At 44.6% G+C, this 19568-nt stretch overlaps 2 protein-coding genes across 2 annotated transcripts in view; one reads left to right on the top strand and one right to left on the bottom strand.

Annotated features, from left to right (window-relative positions):
- Positions 1-19568, top strand: part of IPO9 (importin 9) — a 58759-nt gene that overhangs the window by 30986 nt on the left and 8205 nt on the right. The window contains exon 14 of the mRNA XM_055144398.1: positions 1484-1643. Coding sequence (XP_055000373.1) covers positions 1484-1643 — 160 coding nt within the window. The remainder of the gene's footprint in view (positions 1-1483; positions 1644-19568) is intronic.
- Positions 17470-18441, bottom strand: LOC105943064 (60S ribosomal protein L29-like). The gene has a single exon (XM_055144399.1). The coding sequence runs from the start codon at positions 18103-18105 to the stop codon at positions 17641-17643; it is 465 nt and encodes a 154-aa protein (XP_055000374.1). The 5' UTR covers positions 18106-18441; the 3' UTR covers positions 17470-17640.

A 19568-nucleotide genomic window follows, 5' to 3' on the forward strand; every position in this document is an offset into this window, starting at 1 on the left:
CCGACCTGGGTTCGATTCCCAGCATCCCCCAAGCACCACCAGGAGTAATTCCTGAGTGCAAAGCCAGGAGTAACCCCTGAGCATCGATGGGTGTGACCCAAAAAACAAAAAACAAAACAAAAAAAAAGAATTCTGAGAAGAAACATTAAAAAATGTAAATATGAGCTGTTGGTGCCAGTTTTGTACGTCATACAGTCCCTAGAAAAGTTCTCTATTCAGGACAGAGTGGGAACAGACATGTGGGTCAGCAGGAGAGTGGAGACCATGTGTGAGCTCTGGGTCAGTCCCCTGTCACCTAAAGAAAAGGAAAAGGAAAGGAATGGGATGGGGGCCAGGAAACTAAGGTACTGTCTTGTTAGTAGTAGGAAATAGCTTTAATTTTTTGTTGTCTCAATACTACATGGCCCAAAATTTAAGAATTGCTGTTGTAGATTCTGTAAGTTAGTGTGTAATTATTTGACAGTTTACCCGGTACTGTTTGATAGTTTCTGTCAACTGATTGTATAACAACTAAGGTAGCCCTGTGAGGTGTTGATTAAGTATAGTCGCTATCTTCAGACAGCTTATAGTAGACAAGTAATAATCCTTTTATTGCTGGCTGGAATATTAGGCAAAATATATAACATGAAAGTAAAATAAAGGCTGAATTACAGTGGAATGGAGATCATTTTTATTGTTTCAGCACAGAGATCAGATGGGTCATGCAAAGAGAGAACATGTTGATTTATAATACAGAACACCGAGTTATTAACGTAAGATAGAAGTTTCTGGATAAGGCTGTGTGTTTGACTGGAAGATATACAGGAAAATCATGGATGACACTTGAATTATTGGCCTTAGGGAATGTTGAATGCCATCCAAATATGAGGGGTGGAGTGTGGAGGTCATTGATATGTTTGTCAGTGTTGTTACTCTGTAGGAGTCAAGCCCAGGGTTCCACACAGACAGATGCACACCCTCGCCCCCGAGTCACATCCCTGAACCTATTTGGGAGTTGGGAGAGGCACACCTGGCCGTACTCCAGAATCACGCCGAGGGGCTCAGGGGACCATATGTAGTGTTGGGATCAAACCTGTGTCAGCCACATGTGGGGAAAGCGCCTGACCTGGTGCTGTCTCCCTGGCCCCCACTGATAAATCTTAAGTAAAGGAATATTGACTAACTTACAATGTTCCAAAAGTAGGTGGAGAAGCTAATCAGTTCTTGAGAGAACTGACTAGTTCTGCAGGTGAGAAGTAAAGAAAGAGAAGGATGTGAACTGTTATGCTTAATCTTTTTGGTGGATAAAAGTCCAGGTAGTGAAAAATCAAAGTGGGGAAATAAGTCACACAGTTGGCTTTTTATCTGCTAAATGTTTTTTCTTGCAGTTGCAGTTTTCTTCTACCTAATATACAGTTAGTGACCGATGGGTGGGGGTGGGGCAAGGCGGGTGAGTGGGTGAGCGGGGAGCTGTGCCAGGGCCCTGACTCTCTCTTTCCCCTAGTGTCGCCTTTCCTCCTGGGCCGGGCTCTCTGGGCTGCCAGCCGCTTCACTGTCGCCATGTCCCCAGAGTTGATCCAGCAGTTCCTGCAGGCAACGGTCAGTGGTCTTCACGAGACGCAGCCCCCGTCTGTGAGAATTTCTGCTGTGAGAGCCATCTGGGGGTGAGTACGGCACCTCTGGGAAGTGTGAGCTGTTGGAAAGAAAATCACTCACAGGAAATGTCCCAAGCAGCATACCCAGTGGATTCTGTTGCTTGGAAATATCCAATGAAGAACTCCTACAGGACGAATGATGGAAGGAGAAGCAGAGAGCCCTGGGCAAGGGGGGCTTCTCTGCACCCGAGAGCCGTCCTCATTCCTCTTACATTCACTCCAGCTCCTTTATTCGCCACAGGGAATTCCCTCAGGCTCGGCAGTACTGTGTAAGGCTGTATAGTGATGAAATGATAGGAGGAGGAGGTCAGTTCAGGTCATTCTGCTGATTGATTACTAGCTTCTGTGTTAGAAACTGAATTTGGCGTGAAGTGACCTAGAAATGCTGCCTATTTCTTCCCAGTTCTGCCTTCTTTTTTCCTAGCGAGTGTAATTTTTTCATAAGCTAGTATGCTGGTAGATAGTGGGTCAGATGGTCATTTCTATTCCTATCCAGACCAGAGGAAGCATTATTATTTTAAGAATATTTAAAAGTTGGGGGGGTTGGGGGGGGTTTTGGTGGGGGAGTCATACCTGGTGATGCACAGGGGTTACTCCTGGCTCTCCACTCAGAAATTTCTCCTGGTGGTGCTCAGGGGACCATATGGGATGCTGGGAATCGAACCCAGGTTGGCCTTGTACAAGGCAAACGCCCTTCCCACTGTGCTGTCACTCCAGCCCATCATATTTAAAAGTTTTAAACTAACACATCTCAAGGGATTCTTGAAACCTTAGAACAAAATTTCTCCATGTGCCTGTATTGTCTTTTAACTATGCAATAGAGCATGTCTTTTTGTTTGTTTGTTTTGTTTTGTTTTGTTTTGCTTTTTGGGTCATACCCAGCAATGCTCAGGGGTTACTCCTGGCTTTGCACTCAGGAATTACTCCTGGCGGTGCTGGGGGACCATATGGGATGCCGGGGATCAAACCCGGGTCGGCCGCGTGCAAGGCGAACACCCTACCCGCTGTGCTATCGCTCCAGCCCCTAGAGTGTGTCTTTTAAAGTAGGGTGCTGTTACCAGAATGTCACCAAGCTGAATAAGACACCCCTCACCCATTTCCTCCCCTCACCAACAATGATTTGCCTCCTCTCCGCATGCAAAAGTGGAGAGCCATGAGACACAGGCAGTGTGTGAAACCCCAGTCCAAGGACAAAGAGCTGTTTCGAAATAACTGGCTGCATCCCAAACACAGGTTCATACCCTAGAGGACTTGGCTACAGCCCCATCTGGCTTGAGTTCTGTCCCAAGGACCATTTGCCAAAGGGCACAGGGGAACTTGCCTTTTATGGGTTGGGTAGTAGAAATACAGACCTCTGTCCCAGCTGCAGCCCCTAAGCTAGCCTGTGACCTCACTCCGGCCCCTCTCAACTCTTGTTCAGAAGCCCTAGAAAACACTGGTTTAGTCAATTATTATGGGTAAAATACCACAGTCCAAGTCCAGGAATCTAGTTCCAGCAAATTGTTGTAGCAAAGAAAAGTCTGAGATTGGATTTTTTGGCAAGTGCTACTTCACATGGGAAACCAACATTGCAGAGCTTAAAGGAGTAGGAAGAAATTTAATTAAGCCTGAAGCCACCGGATGAACACAGTAACTTTCCAGTAGTGAGTCCCCAAAGCATGGAGCTAGTCAGTTTACCCTAGAAAGACTTTTAAGGACCAGGGAAACGAGTTACATGTGTATGGGGTCCTGAATTTGATCCCTAGTACCACCATGGCCAGATGAATTCAAAATAGCTGTTTTAAGAAAGCTTAGCAAGCCAGAAGAAAAAGACTTTTCAAAAGATCAAGAAAACAGATGAACTAGTTTTAACAAAAAAATCCTGGAGCTGAGGATTACAATATTCAACAGTAAAGTGAATGAATTGAAAAAATTAGAATAGATTCTGATAACACAACTCAAGCAGAAGAGTTGGAAATAGAAGTCCACACCTTTGAAACTTATACCGAAGGAGGACAAAGAATAAAGAATGAAAGAAGCATAAACCATCAGGTCCTGCAGGGGCAGAAAGTGTAAAGAAAGAATGTCTGAGAACGTCCCAAACCTGGGGATTGATTGTATGGCCAAGTTTATAAAGTTTAACCCGAAAATTTTCATATAAGGAAGTCTTTTGCAGGGGCCACAGTCATAGTGCAGAGAAGAGGGTGCTTGCCTTGCACACAGCCAACCTGGCTTTGATCCTGTTACCCCATATGGTCCCATGAGCCTGCTGGGAGTGATCCCTGAGAGCAGAACCAGGAGTAAGACCCAAGCACTGCCAGGTGTGACCCAAAAGATCAAAAATAAAAAATAAAAAATTCCCACAAGACTCATTATAGTAAAACTGCGTAAAATCAATGGCAAAGAAAATTCATCAGCAAAAAAGGGGAAAGGGATTTCCCTCATACAAAGAGAAGCCCCGTAAGAATCAGTAGGATCTGAGCTGAAGTTTTCCCAGCCTGGAGAGTGGGAATATGTACTCAGAGTGCTGAGGGATGAAACAACCACCCAAGAATATCCCTTGAGGTTGTTCTCTTATGAAAGTGAAACAAAGACTTCCTGCAAACAACTGAGTGATTTCTTCACCACTAGACCTTACAGGAGTAGCTAGAAGAATTAGTAACTAATTCGTAACTTTCTGCTAAAGGTAAGTCTGTAGTCAAATTCCAGATATACCAAAACCATTATATCAAGTTATCTGTCACTTTATTCCAGTATAAAGATTAAAAGGATCAAATATTTAAAAAGCAATAGTTAATGATATGTCACTGTCACTGTCATCCCGTTGCTCATCAATTTGTTCAGCAGGCACCATTAACGTCTCTCATTGAGAGACTTATTGTTACTGTTTTTGGCTTACCCAATACGCACAGGTAGCTTGCCAGGCTCTGCCGCGCGGGCTCCATACTCTCAGTAGCTTGCCAGGCTCTCCGAGAGGGGCAGAGGAATCAAACACGGGTTGGAAGAGTGAAAGGCGTGTGAAAGGCCCAACCACTGTGCTATTGCTCCAGCCCCATGATATGTAGTATAGAGAAATTAAACTGTGACATCAAAAGTACGTAATTTATTTTTTAAAAAATAACTTGTATTTGTGTTTGTCTTTTAGTCATAGAAAATACATAGTTCCATGTAATCACAAAATAAAAATCTGGAGTGAGCCAATTGGAAGGAAAATGGAGAGAATGACTAGGGAAAATTATCCACATGAAAAGATAGGTAGAGGGGGCAGAGCGGATAGTAGGTCCAGTAGGGTGTTTGCCTTGCATGTGGTCGATGCAGGTTTTATCTCTGGCACTCCGTATGGTGCCCCGAGCACCACCAGGAGTGATTCCTGAATGCAGAGCCAGGAGTAAGTCCAGAGCACCGCTGGGCATGGCTCCCAAACACAAAGAAAAAGAAGACAGGTAGAAAGAGGAAGAAAGCAACAGGGGTGCAAGAGATACATCTAAAGTCCTAATTCCCACAGGAGGCATGGCCTTGATTCCTGACCGCTCACGTGCTCCCAAGGACTGCTGGGAGCAATCCCTAAGCAAGCAGTAGCCCCTTAGCATTGCTAGGTGTGGCACCAAAAGCAAAACAAAACAAGAAATAAAACAGTTGACTGAGATAAGCTCCATTTATTATGGTCTGAGTTCACCAATCAAGAGTGATTTTTGTGGATATGAATACAAGGTCTGTTTGTACTACATACACAGAAAATGCACATCAGATACAAAGATAAACATAAGCACAGAATGAAAACCTGGTGCAAGTTGTCCCATTTCAACAATGTAAAATAAAAGGAACAACTATTCTCAGATGTGATGAAATAAACATTTAAATTTAAAAAGGTAAGGGGGGCTGGAGGGACAGCACAGCGGGTAGGACATTTGCCTTGCATGTGGTCAACCCGGGTTTGATTCCCAGCATCCCATATGGTCCCCTGAGCACCGCCAGGGGTAATTCCTGAGTGCAAAGCCAGGAGTGACCCCTGTGCATCACTGAATGTGACCCAAAAAGAAAAAAAAATAAAAAAGGTAAGGGAGGGCCTGGAATGATAGTATGGTGGGTAGGGCATTTGCCTTGCATGCGGCCAACCCAGGCTCGATTCCCAGCATCCCATATGATCCCCTGAGCACCACCAGGAGTAATTCCTGAGCACAGAGCCAGGAGTAATCCCTGTGCATCACTGGGTGTGACCCAAAAAAAAACAAAACAAAAATAAAAGTAAGGGAATAAGGGCCCAGAGAGAGATAATACAGCAGGAAAGATCTCACTTTGAGTGCAACTAACACAGTTTGATCCCCAGCATCCCATGGGATCTCCTGAGCACTAGCAGTGATCCCTGAGCACAGAAACAGGAGTAAGCCCTGAGTTCTACCAGGTGTGGACCAAAAAAGTAAAGAGCTTTTTAAGAAGATGGACCTGAAAGCTAAGAAAGACACCCCTGCTCCTCCCAAAGCTGAAGCCAAAGTTTTGTTTTTGTTTTTTTTTTTTGTTTTTTTTTTCTTTTCTTTAATTTTTAATTTTATAAGGTAGTTCACAATATTTGATTACATTTATTATTTAATTGTAATTTATATTTAATATTCAAATACCAATCCCACCACCTTTACACCTTCCCACCACCACACTTGGGATGTCCCACCCCAAGCCCCAAGGCCTGACTGACTCTTCTTTTTTTTTTTTTTTTTTTTTAAATTTATTTATTTTTAATTAGAGAATCACCGTGAGGGTACAGTTACAGATTTATACACTTTTGTGCTTATACTTCCCTCATACAAAGTTTGGAACCCATCCCTTCACCAGTGCCCATTCTCCACCACCCGTAAACCCAGTGTCCCTCCCACCCTCCCCAATCCCATCTCCCCCCCACCCCACCCTGCCACTGTGGCAAGGCATTCCCTTCTGTTTTCTCTCTCTAATTAGCTGTTGTGGTTTGCAATAAAGGTGTTGAGTGGCCGCTGTGCTCAGTCTCTAGCCCTCATTCAGCCCGCAACTCCCTTCCCCCACATGGCCTTCGACTACAATGTAGTTGGTGATCACTTCTCTGAGTTGACCTTTCCCCGGAACGTGAGGCCAGCCTCGAAGTTTTTTGTTTTTTTTTAAATCACACCTGGCGTTGCACAGGGATTACTCCTGGCTCATGCACTCTGGAATTACTCCTGGCAGTGCTCGGGGGACCATATGAGATGCTGAGAATCGAACACGGGTCGGCTGTGTGCAAGGCAAACACCCTACCTGCTGTGCTATTGCTTCAGCCTGAGAAAGGCTGAGAAAGCAGCTTTAAAAGGCATCCACAGCCACAAAAAGATCTGCATGTCACCCACCTTCCAAAGACCCAGAACACTGCCCCCAAGAGAAACAAGCTTGACCATTGTTGCCATCACCAAGTTCCCTCTGATCAGAGTCAGCCATGAAGATAGAAGATAACACACCTGTGTTTATTGTGGATGTCAAGGGCAACAGGCACCAGATTAGACAGACCTTGAAGCTCTAGGACACGGATGTGGCCAAGGCTAGCGTTCTGATTAGACCTGATGGAGAGGACACAGCATGTGCCTGGCGGGCCCCTGACTGATGCCTTGGATGCTGCCAACAAAATCATGACCACCCGAATAGTCCAGCTTGCAAATACTAAATATAATTTTTCACACCATTAAAATATTTTTAAACTAATAAGACATATGGATATTGCATATTGATCAAGGGATCAACCCAGCAAGAAAGTAGAACAATATCAGTATGTATGTTCCCAGTATGCAAAGCAACTATTAGCAGACCTGAATGATGTGAATAGCAATAGAATAACTGTATAGCACTTAGGATATCCAGATGAGAAATTAACAAGGAAATAATGACACTAGCATTGAATGAAATAATCAAAGAGAAAGACAATAGAAATATCTCTTCCAAAAGAAATGAATATACTTTCTTCTCAGGTGCACCTGGGACATCATCAAGGATAGATCATTTCTTGATATCTTAAGGGAGCCAGAGCAGTAATCCAATGGATAGGGTATTTGCTTTGCATGTGGCCAACCCAGGTTCGATCCCCGGCACCTCATATGGTCCCGAGAGCCCACTAGAAATCTTACTGTGTGCATTTGGAATCATCAAGCATCTTTTCTGTTCACAATAGTATGAAACTAGAAGTTAGCAATATAAAGAAAATGGGGAAAAGACAAATACAGTGATTGAATAGCATGCTTCTGAATTACTCTTGGGTCACTGAAGAAATCAGTGGAAAAATAATTATCCAGAAAAACAAAAAAATTGAGACTTAACTACAGATTTTCTGGGATACAACAAAAACATTCAGTGAATTGATCACTTGGGGCTGAAAATCAGTGACGAGTTTGCCTGCAGCCTACATTGTTCTGGTACCCAGCTCCAAACCTGGATCAGTGCGGCCCTAGAGCCTCCCTGAGCATCAGTGGGTATGGCCCTCGTGGCTCCACAAACAGTGACGGAGTCGTTCAGGCACCCAGCACTGCAGGATCCAAGCCACAGTGCATCCTTGCGCCCTCCCATTGAACCACCGGCCCAGTTGGCTGAGAAATTCCAGGAGGAGCCTCTTGAGCACTGTTTGGGAGGGGTCCTCCCTGCACCCCAGTTTTTTTTTCCTTTTAACAGAAAGTTTTTTAAAGCAATTGTATAGACTGCATTACTAGAGAAACCCAATTTCAGTTATTAGCAAAGATTTTTTTTTTTTTTTTTGCTTTTTGGGTCACACCTGGCGATGCACAGGGGTTACTCCTGGCTCTGCACTCAGGAATCACCCCTGGCCATGCTCAGGGAACCATATGGGATGCTGGGATTCGAACCCGGGTCAGCCGCGTGCAAGGCAAACGCCCTACCCGCTGTGCTATCGCTCCAGCCCCAGCAAAGATTTTTATTTATTTTTTTTTTATTTTTTTTTTTTATTGAATCACCAAGTGGAGGGTTACAAAGTTCTCAGGATTATGTCAGTTATACAATATTCAAACACCCCTCCCTTCACCAGTGCCCATCTTCCATCCCCAACCCCCCCAGTATATCTGCCGCCCCCTCCCACCTCCCTAGTCCCCACCCTTGTACGTGATAAGTTTCACTTCATTTGCGCTTATCTCGATTACATTCCAAGTTTCAACACACAACTCACTACCGTTGCTGGGGTTTCCCCCCAAAAAGAAAAAGACAGTCCTATTGCCAATGAGGCATTTGATAATTCTCCATTACTAAGCATATAGAGATATTAAGTCCTGCTGTTTGTTACATAACTTTTCTTTTTCCCCCTTGCCCCGCGCCACCGAGTTCACGCCTGTTTAGTAATCGCCACGCCCCAGCAAAGATTTTTAAATTTCTTATTCCTGAAGAACCGGAGAAGGCGGAACAACCTAAAGTTAGCAGAAGAAAGGAAACAAAATTATAGTGAAAATAAATAAAACAGTAATCATAAAGATACTTCAGAAAATCAGTGAAATTAAAATCTGGTTCGTTGAGAGGATCGGTAAGTTTAATAAATTTGCCACGTAGGGAAAAAAGTAGAAAATCTTTATTAAAAGAATCAGATGCACAGCAGGCAGGATAACTTGCACTGCGCACAGCCAACCAGGGTTTGATCCTCTGCACCACATATGGACCTGTCCTGAGCACTACTGGGGGTGGCCCAAAAACAAATCAGGTGAAAGATGAGGGTACAGATGACTCTGCAGAAATACAAAGGATCACAAGAGACTGAACAGCTCCATGTCAACAAGTTGGACAACTAGAAGTGGGCAAATTTTAGAATCTTAGAGCCTTCCAAGACTGAACTAGCAAGAATAAAATGCTTGAACAGTTCAATCACAAGTAAGAAATTGAAACAAGTCAAAAGTCTCCCTGGGAACAAAAGTCCAGAACCAGATGGCTTCACCAGTGAAAGGTTGCAGTAGTTTCAGAGAACTGATGTCCATCCTACTCAAACTTTCCCCAAATCAGGAAGAATACGCAGGCACATTTTATGAAGCTAAATAACACTTTAATTCCCAAGCCAGAAATGGCAGCACACACCAAAAAAAAAAAAAAAAAAAAAAAACCTAGAGACTTAAATCCAAAATTTCTCCACAAAATCTTACCAGATTGAACCAGCAGTTCCTTAGCAGACCATTTCCAATAAGGACCATTCTTCATGGCCAAGTGGGACTGGTTCAGCATATGCAGAGTAGAATAATGTACAAAATCAACAAAAGAAAATCACAGCTGTATCAATATATATTTGGAAAGTTTCTGACAGGACTTAGTACCTATTTATGAGTTTTTAAAATCTGCTTAGTAACTGACAGGAGTGTGTCTCAAATGAGACCATATATGATAAACCTATAGCTCACTCAATACTCAGCGAATCAGGGCCCATGATGGCCCTGATAGAGTACCTGCTTTGCGCACGTGAGGCCCTGAATCAGTCTGTGGTACCTAGAAAATGACTCCAGAATATTCAGTGTGCTAAATCATTTCTCATATTCATTGGTGAAAAGCTTAAAGCTGGAGCCAGAGCAATAGTATAGCAGGTAGGGCTCTTGCTTTACATGAACTGACCTGGGCTCAATCCCTGGCATCCCATATGGTCAGGAGTGATTCCTGACTGCAGAGCCAGAGGTTCCCCTAAGCACTGCCTGATATCGCCCCAAAATGGTGGGGGGAAAAAAAGGCACATGCAGACTGTATACAGACTTAACAGACTCCCTGTCAAAATGCCAACGGTGAAGGCAAGGATGTGGGTCAATAGCAAAGGGCATGCTTTGTGTGCATGCGACCTGGGTTTGATCCCCACCACCACCCGAAGAAAAACGTACACGTGTGTGTGTGTGTCTGTGTGTGTGTGTGTGTGTGTGTGTGTGAATAGAATCACACACACCAAAAAAAGCACACCACAAATAGCCAAAGCAGTTATGAGAGAAAAAGAATGGGATGTCATATTTCTTGGTTTCTAATAATATTTCAAAGCAATAGTAACTAAAACGGTATGGTATTAGAACAAACACAGGCACACCAATCAGTGGGATTAGAATAGCTCCCAGTAATAACCACACATCTCTGACTGTCTTACCTGCAAAAAAGCCAAAATCATACATGGAGGCAATCAGGGAGATGACTAAAAGGGCTGGAATGCATGTTTCCATCCAGGAACCTGGGGGTTGATCCCCATCCCCACCAGAGACTCCCCTCCAAGTACTGCCAAAGAGATTCTTGAGTACCAAGCAGTATGATACAGAGAGTTCACATCCAGTGGAGAAAAATAAAAAGCCTTTTCAACAAATGGTGATGGAAAAACTGGATTGCCACATGCAAGAAAAGTGAAGTTTGATCACTGACATTTTACACAAACCTTTACTCGAGATGGATTAAAGTTTTGGATATCAGGCCTGAAACCATAAATGGGGAAGAGCAAGTGGTGCACTCCAGGACCTCTCTTGTCAGACATGTATTTGGAACTTCAGCTCCAGTTGTGAGGCAAGCAAAAGTTCAGAAGAAATGGGACTAGAGAAAATAAGCAAGTTTCTGCAAGGCCTGGGCCTGGCTTGGGCACTGAAGCTGCTACTTTGCAAGAGCTCCTTATGCTGCCCTGTGTCCCTGAGCACTGTTTTGTGGCTCTGCTGTTGGGGAACACACACCTCACCCCACCCCTGTCAGCTGTGCCACAGTGTGTGTGTTTTGCGGGGAGGGGCGGGCGGGAACGTGGGTTCTTCCACACACACACACAAAAAAAAGCAGAAACTAAAAGGCAGCCTCCCAGTTGGGAGAAAATAATAGTACATCCATATATCCTTATTAAAGTGCTAGTATCCGGGGCTGGAGCGATAGCACAGAGGGTAGGGCATTTGCCTTGTACGAGGCCAACCCAGGTTTGGTTCCTAGCATCCCATATGGTCCCCCAAGCACCTCCAGGAGTAATTCCTGAGTGCATGAGCCAGGAGTAACCCCTGTGCATCGCTGGGTGTGACCCAAAAAAGAAAAAGTGCTTGTATCCAAAATATGAAAGACTCACTCGACAGGAAATACTAACAAGACCCATTACAAAATGGACCAGGGTCCTGAATGAAAAGAAGCCATACAGGTGGCCCACAAGCACATCCCAAAATGCACAGAATCACTTAATTAGGCAAATGCAAATCAAAAAAACAGGGCCGGAGTGATAGCACAGTGGGTAGGGCGTTTGCCTTGCACGCGGCCAACCCGGGTTCGATCCCCGGCATCCCATATGGTCCCCCAAGCACTGCCAGGAGTAATTCCTGAGTGCAAAGCCAGGAGTAACCCCTGAGCATTGCTGGGTGTGACCCAAAAAGCAAAAAAAAAATACTGACCTGTCACCTCCAACTCTGAGAGTGTCCCTTATCAGTGAGGCTAAAAGTGATGTTGACAAGAACACAGACAAAAAGGATTTCTAATTCTTAGTGTTTTTTGGAAAAGCAGTATGGATAGTTCTTGAAAAAAATCTCCAAGCACAAGCACCACAAAGTTAATAAAAGATGAGCCTTGTATATGTGAAGTTTTGAGTTCAGTCCTTGGTACCACATCGTGGACAGCCACCAAACCTCCACCCCCAGGATTTGAGTGTAACACTGGTGGCCCTTGAGCACCACTGGATAGCCCTGGTGACCCGTAGCATGCCACCCAGCCTGATCTGCACTACGTTGCTGGGTTGCACAATGAACCTTCAGCCCCCTGCCAGGTTGAGTAAAGCTAGATTAAAATCTCAGGCCACTGAGTAGCAGTAAGAAACACCACCACTACCAAAAATAAAGAAATACACAGTGAAGAGGGTGTTTGCCTTGCATGCGGTCAACTTGGATTCAACCCCCAGCATCCCGTATGGTCCCCCAAGCACCGCTAAGAGTATTTCCTGAGTGCAGAGTCTGGAGTAACCCCTGAGCACCACTGAGTGTGACCCTAAAAGTAAAATAAATAGGGGCTGGAGCAATAGCACAGCGGGTAGGGCGTTTGCCTTGCACGCGGCCGACCCGGGTTCGATTCCCAGCATCCCATATGGTCCCCTGAGCACCGCCAGAGGTAATTCCTGAGTGCAGAGCCAGGATTAACCCTTGTGCATTGTCAGGTGTGACCCAAAAAGCAAAAAATAAATAAGTAAATAAATAAATAAAAATTAAGAAATAAAATTTAAAAATAAATACAGTCTGGAGGGATAGTGCAGCAGGTAGGGTGTTTGCCATGCATATAGCTGATTCGGGGTCATTCCCCAGTATCCCGTATGGTCCCCCAAGCACTGCCAGGAATGGTTTGAGTGCAGAGCCCGAAGTAACCCCTGAGCATCACTGTGTGTGACCAAAAACCAAAAGAAAGTTAGAAATTCAGGATAATCTAAAAATACCCCTAAGCATTTAGTATGTATCTGAAGGATAAGAAAACATGCAAAGGGTTCAATGTGGTATCATTTACAGTAGCCAGGATATGGAATCAGGCTAACTGCCTGTCAGCAGCTGGCTGAGTAAAGAAGCTGTGGGCAGGGAGAATAGCTCCGGGGATCAGGGAGTGCCTGCTTTGCCTGTGGTTCGCCCTGAGCATCAAGCCGGGAGTAGCCCCTGAGCACCGCTTTATATGCTGCCAGCCCCGCTTCAAAAAAGAAATAACTTTGGTTTAAACAATGGAATGTTACTCTGCCATTAAGAAAGATTCAGGTGTAGGCCAGGAAGAGAGCCCAAATTTGCTCATGGGAGCCCCAGGGTCCATTTCCAGCTGGCACATTGCTGAGCACTGTTGGCGTCAGCCGTCTGCTGGGAATAGGCCCTCCCCATCATCTCCACTGCAAGGGGTGGCTGAGGAAGGAAATGGGTGAACTGGAAGTGAAATGAGGATAGAATTATTGTCAGATGGCTTGACGCACAGGAAATAGGAATTAAAGTAAACCAGCAAGAAACAGTTGGACTCTGAGGCCATCCTCAGAGGAGGAACGAGGAGGGGTGTTTCCAAACCAGGTGGGGTGGCCCTGGGCGCTGGGGGAGGGAGGGTTGACAGTGACATAGCAATAGAGGTGCCAAGCCCAGCCCCTAAAACTCCAAGATACTGTAAACCAATCGGAAGTCAATGAAAAATCCAAAACAAATTTAAGTAGCAAATGAACTGTATTCTCCCAAGTCCACAAGGAGTGATTCCTGAAGCAGAGCCAGGAGGAAGCCCTGAGCACTGCCAGGTGTGCCCCCCTGCAAAAAAAAAAAAGAAAGAAATTTTTTTTTAATTTAAAGGGAGAGATTAGGTACCCAATGGTTCCACTAAGTCCCGGCAGATGAGACCCCTACCATGTATACATGTATACAATTAAATGTTTAACATGTTGAGTTTTTTTTTGTATATTATCAGTTACCATTTGACAAGTGAAATAAGTCATTATGTCTATATATTTCATGTAAACTTCACAGAAACCACAAGCGCAATTCTACAGTAGGTATATAAAAGATAGAGAAGGGGAAATCCAAGCATTCCTCCAGAAAATCTTCAGTTCACAAGGAAAGGCGAAATGAGAGGAAGAGAGGAATAAAGCAACTATGAAAGAACCAGAGAACAATCAGATGGCCTAGTAAATTTTTACCTGTTAATTCATGCATAAAATTCTCTCGTAAAAGGACCTAGTAACTGAATAGTTTTTAGATCTAACTAAGGATCTGAGCAGTAGTATAGCAAGTAGGGCATTTGTTTTGCATGTAACTGACACGGTTTTAATCCCCAGCACCACGTATGGTCCCCCAAGGCCTCCCAGGAGTAAGCCCTGAGCAATTAATGGTGTGGGCCGCCCCCCAAAAAAAACATTCAAATCCTTAAGAGACAAAGAGATTGTAATATAGGTTAATTCATCAGTAGAATTTAATAATTACATGTATGCGCCCTACCTTTGAGCACCTAAGTAAGTATATATTAAGCCATCTGAAGGAAGACATAGACGAGAGTATAATAATAGAGAATGCCAGTACCTCTGTTTTAACAACAAATGTTTTTTTTGTTTTGTTTTTTGCTTTTTGGGTCACACCTGGCTCTGCACAGGGGGTTACTCCTGGCTCTGCACTCAGGAATTATCCCTGGCGGTGCTCAGGGGACCATATGGGATGCTGGGAATCGAACCCAGGTCGGCCGCTTGCAAGGCAAATGCCCTACCCGCTGTGCTATTGCTCCAGCCCCTTAACAACAAATGTTTAATTGAGCTGTCAACAAGAAACATTGGACTTGAGGTTTCCTCTAGACAAGTGTTTCCAGGGTGTGTGAAACTATCCCTTAGGGACCCTGGAATGATCAGTAGTAGCCTTGGGTGCAGTTGGCAGGGGGACTTTCCGTTTGTTCACCTAAAGAAGGTAGATTTACAGTGGGGCAGACAATGAGTGTTTGGATTGTTTTTCAAACAGTGGAGTAGGTAGCCCAAATAAGTTTGGGAACTTCCTTTCTGAACCAGCTAACTGCAACAGACAGGTACAGAATCCCACCCCTGGCCCTCCCATTCCCTCCTCCCCCCAAATAAAAAGGTCAGTGTCCACACACAAAGACAGTCCTGGGGACAGATAGGCGTTCTAGCAGGCTAGATCTGCAGCGTCCATGTCAGGTCACCTCCACTCTGTCCTTTGGGTCTGCTCTTTTGTGTCAGTTATGCCCTAAAGTTGGAAAAATTCAGTTATGGGGGGAAGTGTTTATGTTTATGTTTATTCCTTTCCTAATTAGAAGTATTTTTTAAAATAATATACAAATCTGGGGCTGGAGTGATAGCACAGCGGGTAGGGTGTTTGCCTTGCACTCGGCCGACCCAGGTTCAAATCCCAGCATCCCATATGGTCCCCTGAGCACGGCCAGGGGTAATTCCTGAGTGCAGAGCCAGGAGTAACCCCTGTGCATCGCCAGGTGTGACCCAAAAAGCAAAAAAAAAATACAAATCTAGGGACTTAAGAGAGAATTAGTATTGTGGGTAGGGCTCTTGTCTTGCACCCAGCCCACCCAGGTTCGATTCCTGGTATCCCATATGGTCTCCCGAGTCTTCCAGGAGTAACCCCTGAGAACTGCTGGGTGTGGCCCCAAACCAAAAAATAGAATAATAATGCTCAAGTCTTGACAGGTGGACAGAGATTTTCCTGAAAGATGAATCGTCTCCCCAAAAGTTCTGGACTTGCATGCTAAAGGAAAAAGACATTCATAGACGTTTCTAGATTTTTCTGTCATGCATTAGCAGCTGGGACCTTTGAAGTTAAAAATTTGTGGGTCCAGCAAAGAACTTGTTCTGGGAACATGTTTTTAGTTCAAGCCATTATTCACCTAGTGATTCTGCCCTTCAGTTTTCCAGACCCGACCTGCCGTCTCCGAATGTGTACTTTCTGATGTAGCAGTAACATTTCTTTGGGCCTAGTTTTCTTTTTTTTTCTTTTTTTTTTTATTAGCATAATTCATTTAATGAGAGTACTTTATATAGCTAAACTGTTGAACACATTTTTTATTCTTAATGGACAGGCTTATATTTCCCTAATGAAATAATAATTTTCTACAGTACGAGAAAGATCTCTTTCAATCTTCCATATAGAACCTTTTGGAATGGGCCTAGTTTTCATTGCAGCCTCTATCGACTAATGTTCTCACTGACGTATGCCTGTACCTATCTTACATCAGCTCTGAGTCCAGAAGCTAGTCAACAGGTGGTTTTACTTGTGTCTCATTTCTCAGATTGTATTTCTGCGACCTCTCTCCAGAGCTCTGTTTAGCATAGGGGCTGCCTGTGCGGACGCAGCTGAGTGTCTGTCAGTGCCTGAAGCGTGACACAGGCCGTGCTGCGCCTCACCGGCCCCGGCCCCGCCGTCCCCATCTCAGGAAATCTCGGGCTTCCTAGGCACCTTGTTTTCTCTGTTTCAATTTAAAAAAAAAAAAAAAAAAAAAAAACAGCTATCCCAGATCTCTGCCTTTTTGGATTCTGACTTTGTCGCCTTTTCCCATCTCCCACTGCTGCCATTCAGGCATTTTTTTCCTCTGCTTCTCTGCCCAAATTATTGTAGTTCCTATTCGCAAATTATTGTAGTTCCTATTCGTTTGCTCTGGTCCCAGGCTCGCTCCATGGCTGTGTTATTTTAGCTGCCATTGTGAGCTTTTTGAAAATCGGAAACTGATTCTTGTTCCAATAATCTAAACTCTTATTGTTTTATTGGGCTCAGAGTCAGGCTTTCTCAAAGAAAATCCTGGTGTGCCAGGTGGCACATGAAGCCACAGGGTAAATAAAATAGCTTCTTCCCGGATTGGGGTTGAGGGTGCTTTTCCTTGAAGATTTTGAGGTAGGGCAAGTTAAAAACTAGGTATTGGGAATAATTTAAGTTTTTTTGTTTTTTAAAGTCACAGATAGATGCACTTGACTTCCAAAAGCAAGTCCACACTCAGCATGGAATAACAGGATCTCAGGGGCAGTGACCAAATTCCTATGATTGCCCAGAAATTGGGATGTGTCATTTCAGGGTTAGTAGAGGATAAAAGTGACCATAAGTTCTTGAAATGGAGTCGTGGAGGGGGCGTGCCCTGGGTGCCAGTAGAGAGATGGTTGAGAGCTGGCCAGGGTCTGGTGCCAGTTTGACTTGTCAGATGAAAGCAGGGTGGTACAAAAATCATGTTATCGTGTTATAGGCCCCAAACCAAAAGTTCAATGGACAGTTTCACTGGCCTTTGTGGTGGTTTGAAGCGCCTAGTCAGTAAAAACAATATGGGGTTAGGGGTATTGGCCCAGTTGAGCACATACCCTGCCATGTGAGACCCTGGGTTTCATTCCTGTCTTTGCCAGTGCCCCCCAAGCCCAAAGTCTGGAATGGGTGCCCACAAACCAACTAATGTGGTTATAGGGATTTTTTTTTTCCCTGCTCTCAGGTTTATTTGTACAAACAGCACAGGAGGACCCAGACTGGAGACAGCCCAGAGATCGCACCAGTCCTTCCACGCTCACACTGACAGCAGCCTCTTAGGGAGCCTTGGCAGGAGCCTGGGCACCTTTGGAAGCTTGAGCTGGTGCTGGAGCTGCAGCCGTCTGGGTCTAACTCTGGGGCTTGGCTTTAGCCTTCATTCGAGCCTTGGCTTTAGCCTTCATTTGAACCTTGGTTTTAGCCTTGGTTGGATCCTTGGTTTCAACCTTGGTTTTTGGCCGGCAAAGCCTGAGACCCTTGGCAATGTGGGCACGAGCATTTTTCCCAAGCCTGGGGTGAGCAATATACGCAAGTCGACTGAGCTTGCGACTGTTCTTCTTTGTGACCACGGGCCTAGCCTGCTTGGGCTTCACCAGGGCCTTGAAGGCCTCGGCACGGGCGCTCGTGGCCTTAGCATTATTGGCCTGCATCTTCTTCAGGCCCTTCTTGTGCTTTTTGGCAAAACGCATGTTCCTCAGGAATTTGGGGTCCACCCCTTTAAGAGACTCATATGGCTGTGACCAAGGTTTCTTAATGCCATTTCTGTGCCATTTTCGAGACTGGTTGTGCGTGGTGTGGTTCTTGGACTTGGCCATGTCTGCACCACGACGGCAGCTCCCCGAGCACTGGAACCGGAAGAGTGGTTATAGGGGATTTTCAAAAACATGTAAGCTGAGGGCCAGAGAGATAGTACAGTGGGGAGGACATTTGCATTGCACACGGCCGGCCCGGGTTGGATCCCGGGCATCCTATCACGTGGTCTTCTGATCTGCCTGAGTCAGGCCCAGAAAACCCTGTAAACTACATTTTGTTTCTGTTAGGTTCTGTTTAAAAAACAGATACAATGTTTTTATTCTTACCTGTTTCCTTTCTGTAGTTAAATAAATGTGAGAGTTAGCTAATATGTTTCACAGTGTATCTAAAGACAGCTTTTGTAATGTGACTGTTAAAAATGATTTATGAATTAACAGCAAAAAAGTACTGAAATGTTGGAAGAATTACTAAACACTCTTCAGCAGATAAGCCAGCCAGATGGTGCTGCTTCAAAGGAGTTGCCTCATTTTTATGAAGCGCAGGGTTGGAGCCTGGTCACTGCAGAATAACAGCAATCTACATGGAAATCTTAGGGATGTGACCAGTGATAGTCTGAGGCACCATAACATGTGCCATATATCTAGACTATTTGAGTATGATTACAGAACTGGGCTATACTTCAACACAGAGTGATAGAGAAATGAAAAACATTTTAGAGGAAACAGCAAAAACAAAGCAAAATAAATTAGGGGGGTGTTGGGAGGGAAACTGAGAAACACTGATGGTGGCAAATGTACACCAGTGAAGAGTTGGGTGTCGAAACATTGTATGACTGAAATAACCCAATCATGAACAAGTTTGTGAAAGTGTATCTTGTGGTGATTACATGTTTTTTTTTTTTATTAGTTTATTTTTAATTAGAGAGTCATCGTGAGGGTACAGTTACAGATCCATACATCTTTGTGCTCATGCTTCCCCCATACAAAGTTCGATAACCCATCCCTTCACCAGTGTCCATTCTCCACCACCCGTAAACCCAACATCCCTCCCCCCCTCCCCAGTCCCGTCTCCCCCCACCCCACCCTGCCACTATGGCAGGGAATTCCCTTTTGTTCTCTCTCTCTGATTAGGTGTTGTGGCTTGCAATAAAGGTGTTGAGTGGCCATTGTGTTCAGTCTCTAGTCTGTATTCCGCCTGCCTCACTCTTCCCCCACATGACCTCCAATCACATTTTACTTGGTGGTCCCTTCCCTGAGTTACCCAGAATGAGAGGTGGTGATTACATGTTAAAAAAGTAAAAGCAGCAAATTAGCATAAAAATTGTGTTGCATGGGCCAGAATTATAGTACATTGGGTACAGAATTTGCTTTGCATGTGGCTGACCTGGGTTCTATTCCCAACACCCCATATGGTCCCGAGAATTGCCAGGTGTGCCCCCCACCTAAAAAACAAAAACTGCCCCAAAAGTTATGTTGCTGATATGTATAAAAATAAGCCGAAGTAAGGGGCTGGTGAGATAGTACAG

This window comes from Sorex araneus, chromosome 7 (assembly GCF_027595985.1).
Source record: "Sorex araneus isolate mSorAra2 chromosome 7, mSorAra2.pri, whole genome shotgun sequence".
Classification (NCBI taxonomy): Eukaryota; Metazoa; Chordata; class Mammalia; order Eulipotyphla; family Soricidae; genus Sorex; species Sorex araneus.

Bases quoted from the DNA above. Each gene is read 5' to 3' on its own strand.
- LOC105943064 (XM_055144399.1), bottom strand. From the start codon at position 18,105: ATGGCCAAGTCCAAGAACCACACCACGCACAACCAGTCTCGAAAATGG.